General features: G+C 46.5%; 1 protein-coding gene across 1 annotated transcript in view; it reads right to left on the reverse strand.

Annotated features, from left to right (window-relative positions):
- Positions 1-9,275, reverse strand: part of ACSL6 (acyl-CoA synthetase long chain family member 6) — a 32,210-nt gene extending 22,935 nt beyond the window's left edge. Inside the window, exons 1-8 of the mRNA XM_069029089.1 lie at positions 9,052-9,275; positions 7,348-7,462; positions 6,481-6,545; positions 5,979-6,080; positions 5,758-5,857; positions 4,892-5,070; positions 4,338-4,370; positions 3,244-3,295 (exon numbers count right to left, since the gene is read on the reverse strand). Coding sequence (XP_068885190.1) covers positions 3,244-3,295; positions 4,338-4,370; positions 4,892-5,070; positions 5,758-5,857; positions 5,979-6,080; positions 6,481-6,545; positions 7,348-7,462; positions 9,052-9,246 — 841 coding nt within the window. The 5' untranslated portion in view covers positions 9,247-9,275. The remainder of the gene's footprint in view (positions 1-3,243; positions 3,296-4,337; positions 4,371-4,891; positions 5,071-5,757; positions 5,858-5,978; positions 6,081-6,480; positions 6,546-7,347; positions 7,463-9,051) is intronic.
- Positions 9,276-11,571: the final 2,296 nt, after the last annotated feature.

The following is an 11,571-nucleotide window of genomic DNA, read 5'->3' on the forward strand; positions in this document are numbered from 1 at the left end:
TGAACAGGTGTCAGTTGTACATACACACCATGACTCAAAAATCACTTGTATTATTGAGTTGTATCCAGCCAAATACATGTGCTCAGCCCCTGCAGTTCTAGAAGCAGCTGTGCTCCTGCAGCATCACACAGCTCAGGCATCAGTGGAGAGGATGTGCTTAGTACTGGTTTGGAAAGTCAAAGCTGTGTCCTCTGGCACAGATATGGTTCCTGCACCTTGACAAAATTCTTCAGACTTTTTTTGGAGGATTTCAAGTGTTCAGTGCCAGGCTGGGTGGGGCTTGGAGCAAACCCATTAGGTGAATGTGTCCCTTGCTATGGCTGGGAACGGGAACTAGACATGCTTTAAAGATCCCTTCCAAGCCAAACTTTTCTGTGATTGTATGAGATTTCTCAGATGTTTGACTCATTTACTCACTCCACCTCTGACTTGAATGCAGATTCAGTGTGTCTGCCATGCCTGGAAGCATGTGAAGTGTGAACATCCTAGCTCCTTCCACTGCATCCCTCCTGTGCAGGCTCAGCATCCTGGACAGGCTGCAGTGATAATGGTGTCTAAGCAGAGCAGCAGTGTTGGAGCCAGGAGAGCCTCCATCAGGAGAAATCCAGAACAAACCATGCTGCTATGTGATAGCTGCAGCTTTTTGGGTTGGGGGACTCCTGTAAATTTTAACCTTCCTTTAGTAGTTCTGTTTTAAGAGTTAACCCAGCAAAATGGGTGCCCCTTTCTATGACCCATTTCCCAGAATTACCACTTTGAGAGAAGGTTGGCGGTGATGCTGCTTCTCTATTTTAAAAAATCAATGCCATTTCTGTAACACTATTCTTGTTTGAATTTCCTCACAAGGACAGACCCAGTGAGTGCCTGAGTGTTCTGTTACAGAATGGATGCCCTGCAATCCATTAATAGCCTGGGAATGTCAATTCCTCCTTATCTTGGTGCCAGGTTTGTTTGACAGTTCTCATAAACAATAGAAGAACCTTTAAAAAAATAGAAGAACCTTTTCCACATTGCCAAATGGGTCTCTCAAGTGCTCCAGCACTAATTTGATGGTGTGATCCATCACCATTCTGGGATGTAAGCACTTTCCTCCCCTGGGGAGCTCTAGCAGAAAGGAATATGCACTGCCAGGCTGGGAGAAACCACTGGGAAGCAATTTTTGTCCGCCTGGTAGTGGATCCTTGAGGGAATGACAGTTGATTTCTCTGGAGTAACCAACATGAAAAATTGTATCCTGACAGTCTGGGGATATGTGTGCCTTTGGCCCATTTCCAAGTGCTGATGGCTTCTTGGCACAACTGTGAAAGTTGGTCTTGTCATCCAAGCTCAGCAACCTCAGCCCCCCTTTTCTCCCTGGGGAGGCATTGGGGCATGTGGTCCTATCAAAGAAAAGCAAGTGTTAAAGTCTGCTTCTGGGGAATTCTTTCCAATTCTACAATTTTCAGGTGATAAATTCTACAGCAGAGATTTATTTCACACCATACAAAAATATTTAGAGCCTTTTGGAATTGGAAAAGCCCTAGAGAACATGTCCTTTGGAAGAAAATTCTAAATTTGGTCACTAAAAATTACATGGGCTATATAAAACTCTTACATCAAAGCACAATGTGGAAAACAGACCAGAGTGTTGCTGCAACCTCTGGAAAAGGCAGAGAGTGACATGCAAAGTCCTGCAGCAGCAGAGGATGGGCTCATGGGTCACAAAGCATTGTTATGAGAGAGTTCAGTTCAAGATGATTTGCAAAATTGGAAATCTCTGGTTTGGACAGGAGAAGGGAAATGAGCTTCCTGGTTGTCCTATTTCTGTAACTCTGGGCATGTTTCCAAGAAAAGCACAAAATCAGAAACTAGCCCTTGATTGCATCTGCAAATTAAAAAAAGAAAATCAAAAGAAACCTTCTCTATGCAGAATTTCTTATTTAGAAATATAAGTATCAACAAAAAAGTGACTTGAAAAAATAATTGCTCTGCACTTGAACATCTACAAAAACACACTGTGCCCTGCTGTATCCATGGCATAGCTCCTTCAGTTTCCTACTGCTCCCATTTATGCCTGGCCACTTTGCACTCACTCTGTACATAGCTGTGACGTTCATGTCCTGCACTGAGTTCAGTCTTTCCCATTTAGGAATTCCCAGTGCTGGAACAGAGCAGAGTCCCAGGCTCCTCTCCCTCAGTGCTCTGCCCTGGGCAGTATGAAGTGCAGATCTCAAAACTATGGACCATCCACAAAGGTCCCTTTTAAAACATCTTGAGCTTGTATTTGGAGTTGATAAAGCAGTTGCCTACCTGGTCTGAAGCACAAGTCTTCTCTGAGAGGTGGAGGATGAAGGTCTTCCCTCGTGCTCAGCCTGACCCGCCAACTGAGTGGCACCAGCAGCTTCCAGCATCTTCTGCTGAGACCAAACTGAGGATGCTTTGGGGTAGAACCAAGCATTAGGCAATCCCAAGAGCACAGGTGGATCTGGAAGAGCTGCTCCCGCAGTCCCTGGAGCATGGACCTTCCCCACAGGCAAGTGTAAAAGCAGTTTCCTAAGCAGTGACACCTTGTGCCTCTGCCCATACAGCTTTTAGGGAGATGTTATGGAGGCTGAGTTCTCAAAAGTAGGAAACTCCTGCAAGCTGATGAAGACCAGGGTTTGGAGAGAGTAGAAAGCACTACCTCTGCTAAGAACTGGCAAGAAAATGATGCTGCTCCTCTCTCCAAGAAAAAGAGGTCAGCAGCAGATGAGTACCAGTCCCATGGGCTGCCCAGGCTCATCCTGAACCTCCCCAGCAGTTGGTGTCATAAGCAGCACATGAGAAGAGGAGAAGGAGGTGACAAGGACCTTGGTGAGGCTGGAGACATCAATGTGCTTAGGATACAGCGAATGGAAAGCTGTGGAACCACTTTTTAGAGTTTTGGGTATTTTTTTTAAAACATTTGCAAAAGATAAATACCAACCAACCAAGTGCTTCACAACTACACAGGAAAATGGGAAGCAGACACATGGGTGGATTTTCAGACAGCTGGAAAATCATACTGGCAAAGTGTATGTCAGAGAATTCAACTGAAAAATAAATATATTGTTATTTTTAATTTGCAATCTACAGGAGTATATATACCTATATATTCTTAAATATTAAAAATGCCTAGAACTATCATTGCCATATCGTAACAACAAGTTTGCATGTATTGAGGTGGGATTAATAATTAATTTCATAAGATATTCTAACATTTCAAGATTAAAATTACTCTTTTACCTGTAGTGCCACTAGTAAAACAGACAATTGACAGATCTTCTGGTCGAGGAGGCTAAAAATACAAAAGGAAAATAACAAAATCACATCAGTCAAATGCAGAAGTGTCAGTAGTAGAGACTGTTGACATTGTAGAAACCTAAAGATCAAACCAATTATGTTTTTGCTCTGACATAAAAAGGTGTCATTCCCCTCAGCAAATATAAAAGACCATCATAAAACTCTTTTTACCAGGTTTCTTCAGTTGATGCAGACTCTATTCCTCCCTTTATGCTGTGCTCCAGATGCACTAAGGGCATGCTGTAGTGGTAGGAAGACTTTGGTGGAATATTTGTCTTGCAGTTAGTATTTTCCAAGCCACCACCTCTATCTGTAGATGTGTGGGACAACTTGAGATAATTCATCAATTTCCAGGTCAGTTCTGGAAAGAACTGTCCACAGTCAGTGGTCAGTTCTGTCCACAACAGGGGACAAGATTCCAAAGCTGATTGTTCCCATTTCCAGCAGCATCTTGTATTCTCAGCACCACCGCATATGTGTGCTATTTTGGGTCATGAATGACTAAATAAACAGCTTGAACATCAGAAGCTGCTTTTGAGAGTTTTGTACGAGTATGAGCAGCCAGTGAAAAATATCAAAGCAATTTTCCCAAAATATCCCCTATAAATACTGCCAAGCAGTGTCTCTAAACTATAGAAGCCCCAGCAGAAAGTGAAGGGTACCGAGACATTCCTCCAGTGCCACCAGGGTAAGGTAGTGGAATTAGGGTAGCTTAACAATGGGATTTAATTACTGTCCCATTAACGTGCATAGCAGGATGAGCTATCTCATTTAAGTGTTCCAGGTAGAGGGAATAATTCAAATACTGCACATTGTTCCCTACTGGGGTGGTAAGGCACTGGCACAGGTTGCCCAGAGAATCTGTGGCTGCCCCATCCCTGGAAGTGTTCAAGGCCAGGTTGGACAGGACTTAAAGCAACCTGGTCTAAGCACCCATGGAAGGTGTCCCTGCCCATGGCAGAGGGTTGGAATGAGGTGAGCTTTAAGGTCCCTTCTGCTGCAGTTTTAAGTAGGAAAAGCAACATGCCAACACTCACCACAGGCACATGTCGACTCTCACGGCCACAGTCCTGGAAGAGATTAAAGTAACAAAAGTGATTTCCACTTTAATTCCTGCAGGGTAACCCACTTGCTAATAATCTGCAAACCACTAAGGGAGAGTGTGAGCTAAAGCAGACAAATTCCTAGCTGGCACGGAGGCCATCTTTATTATTCTGAGTTTCTTGCCTTAACTTCAGTGCCTTCCTTGGATTTCAAGTAGTGTTTGGGTTGGTTGAGCTGCATCCAGGGTGTTTCAAACAAGTGTGAGGCTGTAGGTTTATGTGTAGGAGGACAGTGTCTCAAATAACAAGCCCCTTCCCATGCTTAAATAGCAGCTGACAGCACATTTGAGGATAAAGACTTGAACTGTTGGCTCTGCTATCTACAACGAATAACATCAAGAGGCAAGTGCACCAAGCATCAGTATTATCAGCTCTTTTGTGCTCTCCAAACACTGAACCTGGCACACAATTCACAAGTCCCTGTACATTGTACTGTCTTTTTACAGATATTACAAAAAATAGTAAAAGGAGAGGGAGAGCAAACTCACCTCCACCTCCTGCATGGTCTGGATGCGAACCCCACAGCGCTTCCCTCTCTCCATCAGCTCCTTCTCAAATGGGTCCATCAGGATGATGGAGCTCAGGCCTGGTGTTTCTCTCCTCTCCACATGGTCAAGGAGTATCCTGGCTTTTTCAGGCTTGTCACAAATGACCGTGGAAATGTCAGCTGAAAGAAAAGCAGCCAACCAAGCTGTTTGCAGTAAATGTTTTTTAATGCAAGACTGTGGCTCATAGCTAACACTATATCACTTCTGATAGTCACTCCAGGCTACACCAGAAATCCCAGCATATAAAACATGCCTCTCTTTAAAAATGAGAAAAAATTGCAACCTTAGCTAACCTAAATCAATGCCAAAGTGGTAGCTGACATTATTCTGGGATTCAGTTCAAAATATTAAAATTGGTCCCCACATGGATTAAAAGATTGAGGAGGCAAAATATCAAGCAGCACAGGAGTGGGTGGCCGTGGAGTAATTCCCACATCCAGAGCAACCCTATCCAAGGCTATGCATGTCTGGGTATGTGGAAAATGCAACAGAGGCAACCCTGACCCAGCACAGGGACACCCAGCTCCTCAGGAACTTCTCTAAGTGAATTCAAGACACTCAAGTATAATCAAAATGCCCCATCCCTGGAAGTGTTCAAGGCCAGGTTGGATGCGGCTTGGAGCAACCTGGTCTAGTGAAAGGTGTCCCTGCCAATGATGAAAAGTTGGAATCAGATGAGCTTTAAGGTCCCTTCCAACCCAAACCATTCTAGAATTCTATGATCATCTGTTTTTTAGAAGCAGAAAATGAACCATTCTGAGCAACAAAACTGATTTCTGAGAAGATCACATCAGTTTTGATTTTACCTGTGTTGACAATGTACCGAATGGCTCCAGGACCTAAGGTGTCATACAGGGGAACCACCACCATGGAGTAGGTGTAGCAAGCCAGCTCAGAGATGATCCACTGCAGGAGGACATGGAAGCGCAAAGGTGAGAAGGGGCCATGGGAGCAGATATAACTTGAGACCAAGCTGACAGGTCAGGAACATTATTACTACAATATCAAGTTGGACTTAAAATCTCACCTCTGGACGGTTTTGAGCGAAGACACCAATGAACTGTTTTGTGGATGGCTTGCAGCCCTGCTGCAAAAGGCCCGAACCCAGAGCTTCTGCTCTTTCAGCCACCTGGAATTTGGAGAGGAAAAAAATACATGAAAAAAGAGGAAAATAAACAATACCAAATTAAGCAAAGCTTAGAGGGAGGCTCTCAAATTATTGTATTTCCTATCTAGAAGTCCAATTTTTATGTTATCATGAACCATCATTAGCTGACTAGCAACTGATGTGGTTGGCAATGCCCCATGGCTCCAGAGAGCCTCAGTGCTGCTTTCAGGAGTGGACTCATGGCATGGAGCCAGCCTGTGAAAGCCAACACACCCATGTAACACCTGTGCCCAGGTGGGGACACTGGGAAGCATCACATGGTGCATGAGCAACCTCCTGGTCTAATGTGCAGGCACCCCAACACCCCTTCTTGAGTTGGGCAGGGGAAGAGGATGCACAGCAGGTATCACCTCCAGCTCACCTCCTTGTAGGACAGCCACTGGTAGGGCTGCTTGGGCTTCCTGAACCCGAGGCAAGGGCCGTTCTCTGAAAGACACAAGCAGAGATGGTGAGTTACAGGGGGCAGTGCCAGGAGTTTACATGTGGGGCCACAATGTGGGGGAGCCCTCCAGGAGTAAATCCATAGTTATTGGGTTGGTTCTCACAGCAATCCCCAGCAAATTACACACACAAGTGCATCTGATGGGAGACTAAATGCTAGGATCCCCCAAAAAGGCATCAATCCTCCCCACTGATAGCAGCAATTTGCCCCAAACAGCCTCTTTAAAAGGCTTCTCCAAAGGTCATATGAGCATTAGTGTTTGATGAGGGCCCTCATCCCAAACACTAGCTCCCACTACTTGTGCTGCCTTTTGATTAAAAAAGGTAAAAACTACTGTATTTAGCCCAGCCTACTCTGGAGGAGGGTAAAACAACACGCAGCAGTGCGTGACTGGATGAAAATTTGAAAAGTTTGAATAATGTACTAATGGTACCTATTTGCAGAAATCCATTCCTCCATACATCTACCGAGTTCTTTATTTACCCCTGTCTTGTGGGGCAGAATATCTGCAGTTCCATTGGGGTTTTTTATGGTACCAAAAATAATAATCTGACCATGACATTGTTGTATCCAATGAGGCAGGACACCATAAACAGCAGACACAGAAATAGTTATGATAGAGCAGGGAAGAGTCATCATGGCTTTTTGGAGCAGGAAGTGATGTCTCTCAAGTGTATGAGAGCTCTGTGATGATTCCATTGACCATGGGGTTAGGTCATCTGCATGGCTTGGTCCCCCACCTCTCCCAACTTCTGCTCCTAGGCCTCCTCACCACCGTGCTCTCACCAGAGATGCTGAATCCCCTTCTGAAGACCTCATACATGGTCCTGGCATCATCATAGTAGTGTGTCAGCAGCTGCGGGCTGTCCCCAATCACCGAGCGGCGCGCTCCAGCCAGGCCCTGCATGAGACAAGGTGACACAAGGTGACACAAGGTGACACGGCCATCAGCACTGCTCGAGGGGTGGGAGATGGGGAAAGCCCCACCATAAAGCAGCACACTCCCCAAATGCCAGCAAGACCTCTGTGACCACCACCTGCCCCAAGACCCAAAGGGATGTGAGAGGAGGGACATTTACCTCAGCACCTCAGGAGAACCCTCTGCTCATAGACGAGCACTTGTCTCAGCTCACTGTCACAGGAGATCATTGATATTTCCCAAGGGAATTTAATAAGGAATTGTGGATCTGGAAGTAATGGAGTGGAGATGTGCTGGGGGAAGCAACTGCTGTGCACTCCACAGGTTTCCAGGACTAGCACCATGAGCACCTCCACAAGGACATCCAGGCCAACATGAAGGACAGACTAAGGCAGAGGCCAGCCCACAGTGCATGAGCTCGGTGGAGGTGTTTTAGGAGTTGGCAGCCAGGGTGAGAATGACCAAACTAGGACTGCACTGGGAGCCAGAAAAAAGTCTAATTAAAGGTTCCCTAACCACAGTGAAAAACTGTAAATTCCTCCCACCCTTTTCAAAAGCTGTTGGAATTAAAGACAATAACGTCTTAGAGGGAATATCACAAAAGGCTTTAAAAATTCTCATCCTGCTTTCAGATATTAAAATAAGTAGAGACAATTTTCAGAAATATTTCTATTCTTTAAAACAGAGCTGCATCATTAAACTTTAAAATCTTTTGCAAGCATAAAAAGTAATAATTCCTTAGCCTCTAAGCATGGATTCAGGTTTACTTTTCTTTACTGTTACCAAGTTTGCAGCACCAAACTCAGCAATGGGCACACATGAAGAGTGCCAGGTGATCTGGTCTCACCAGCTGTTGCCTTTCAGTTGTTTCTCCCATGCAATGGCAGTGCCTCTAATCTTTAGCCATGGATGGTTACAAAGCTGATTTTACTAAAAATCTAAGAGAATAAATTAACATGCTGTATTCTAGTTTTTCAGTTTACAGAAGAAGGTGAATTAAGGGGTGAAGTGATCCCTGGCACAGTGCATTACATGGTTGATTTCAGGATGAGGTTGGGGAACTACTGAAAAACAACAACAAAAAAGCCTTCCTGGCATCCCCTGTGGACATAGGTCTGTAGAAACGAGTCCAGAGCAGACCATGAAGGTGATTAGAGGGATGGGACACCTACCCTATGAGGAAATGCTGAGAGAGTTGGGGTTGTTCAGCCTGAAGAGAAGGATCTGGGGAGACCTTAATGAAGGAGGCATACTTTTTACAAGGGCACATAGCAGACAAGAAGTAGTGGCATCACACTGAAATAAAGTAGGTTTAAAATAGATGTTAGGAAGAAATTCTCCCCTGTGAGGGTGGTGAGGCCCTGGCACAGGTTGCCCAGAGAAGCTGTGGCTGCCCCATCCCTGAAAGTGTTAAAGGCCAGGCTGGATGGGGATTGGAGCAGCCTGGTCTGATGCCAATGGCAGGAGGTTGGAATGAGATGATCTTTAAGGTCCCTTCCAACCCAAACCATTCTATGACTTCCAGGCATGCAAATCTCAGGGAAAGCCAGCCGGGGTTGCCCTGGCCTCACCTCGACTTCCTCCGACTGCATGCGCAGGTCGCAGGGCGGCTTCACGGCCCTGGGCCGGCTGGCAAACCAGTAGGCGACAACAGCTGCAAAGGCACCAATGCCCACCAGAGCTGTGGCTGGCAGGTTGCGGAAGAACTGGCTGAGGTCATCGAACTCAGGGAGCCGCAGACTCCGCAGGATTTCCTGAGCCTGCATCTTCTCCACCAGTGAAACGGCGAACTCTGCAAGAGCCAGAAGGATGGGTCAAGTCTGATGAGGTCAGGCTGCGGATGCGTAGGGGCAGCACAGGTCGCTGGGAAGGGGAGAATGTGCTTTGCCTCATCAGCCATCACAGACACCCTGCTCTGCTGAGCTGTGGGGCTGCCTGACAATAGCCACTCTAACTGAGGAAAACAGCATCTGTGGAAGAGATAGAAGAAAGGAGGAAGCATCCATAGCAGAGTGAGCAGGAGCAGACAGCTCACTCCCTAAGGACAACCGAGTACCAATGTACAGGAGGTAATGCAGCTGCAGTTATCTGGAGTGAGTTATGCTGGGATAAGCTCTGAGATCCAGCTACAACCCCTCAGGGCTGCCAGAAGCTTTCTCTACCTTCCCTGAGCAGGACTGCACAGATAGTCTGGTTGTGCTGGGCTCACAGAAGGGGAGCTGCTCCTGGGAAAGGCAAGGTCACACTGTGGATTGGGCATCGATCTAGACTCTGCCACAGCAGGTTGCCTTGCTTTTCCCTTTTACACATACAGACACAGCCACCAGAGAGAAGGAGCCAGGCAGGTGGCTTGCTGCTCCAGAGTGAGAGATCAGGCTGTCCTCAGGGGACTCGTGTTTGGATGTTGAGTACACAAGGAACATTTTAAAGAACTCCTGTTTGCAGTGATGGCCCCATATAACTCCCCACTGGGGAGTCTCCAGTATCGGCCAGCCCTCTGAGAGATGAGCCAAGCAGGTGCTGCCCAGAGGAATCCAAACAGTTAAAGTTTCCCACAGCTCTCTTTATGACTTTACAAGAGTCAAGGTCTTAAAAGAGTTTTTCAGCCACATGAACCCAGGCAGCCCCTTCCCTCTTGCCCTCTGGCCTTGCTCCAGCTTGTGGAGCCACATGGCTTCACTTCCATGAGGGGGCCAGGACTTCCCACACAACAGCACCACTAACACAAACCAGCTTTTTTCCTCTTGGGAACAGTGTCTCGGCTGCACTATCCTGAAGTCCTTAAGGTCAGGACTACCCTCTAGTAGCCTTCTCCTGTGTTTGTGCCAAGTGAGCATTGGGACTGGCACAGGCCAGGTGGTGAACAGAGGTGCACCCCTCACATGAGGCTCTGGAGGAGGTTTGTAAGTTTGCACAAGAAAAAAAACAACGAACAATTAACCTCACTCACTTTTGGGTTACAAAATGGTGAGGACAACAGCGAGGGGACAGCAACACAGAGCCCATGTTCAGAGTCATCCGTCTCCCTCCTGAGGGCTCTGGCCCAAACATCCTTCTGGCCCCATGCTGCCCCATGCTGCCCCCTGATGCTGGCCCAGCATCCCACAGTCACCTCTGCTCCCAGAGAACATCCAACTGTGCAAACCCTCTGGGACCATGACCAGCCTCTTGAAGAGTGGTTGAATCCTTCCAATAAAGACATCCAGATGATGATACTGGGAAATACCCACACAGAAGACAATTTTCTCCTGAGATTTGAGTGTTTTTTCAGAAATCTCTACATGTGATAAAATACTGACTATGCAACTGCAATGATGTTAGCATGAACTGTGAGGGTGGTGAGGCACTAGCACAGGTTGCCCAGAGAAGCTGTGGATGCCCCATCCCTGGAAGTGTTAAAGGACAGGATGGACAGAGCTTGGAGGAACCTGGTATATGGAAGGAGTCCCTAGACATGGCAGAGCAGTTGGAACTGAATGACCTTTAGGGTCCCTTTCAAACCAAACCATTCTGGGATACATTGATTCTATGAACTGAGACAGAGTACTGGTTTCTCCCCTCAGTATTTCTTGACACCAGACTATGAAAAGCAGCCTGACAAACACACTTTTACTACAAAAACTGGGAGAGCTTACCGAGGTCGCTATTCATTTGCCGATGAATTGCCTATTTGTGCAAAAAGCATTTCAGCAAGTCCCAATTAAGACGGTCTGCTCCCAGAAACAGCCTGTCCCACCAAAAGCAGCCACCCAGTTTGCTGGTTACACTGAAATCTTGGGAATTACTCCCTCAACAGCAGCCTGGAAGTGCTGTTTTGTATCTATCCGTGCAGTTAAGTTGAAAGTGGAAAGCTGGGAAGATGCCTGTGGGAACAGCACTGTCATGGGGGGATGCCTGGCTACAGCCACATGCTTCTGTCCTGCTCAGCTGCAGGGATTGCCTGGGGGGGAAGTGGGACCAGGCTGTTACATCTGTCTGGGTGGAGGGCATCCACAGACATCTAAAGCTCATAGCATCAACAGAAGGATCATGAGAGTCAGGGCTGCAATTTCTGTTCACATTCAATTTTGGCACTGCAGAGTTCACAAAAC

This window comes from Aphelocoma coerulescens, chromosome 13 (genome assembly GCF_041296385.1).
Source record: "Aphelocoma coerulescens isolate FSJ_1873_10779 chromosome 13, UR_Acoe_1.0, whole genome shotgun sequence".
Lineage (NCBI taxonomy): Eukaryota > Metazoa > Chordata > Aves > Passeriformes > Corvidae > Aphelocoma > Aphelocoma coerulescens.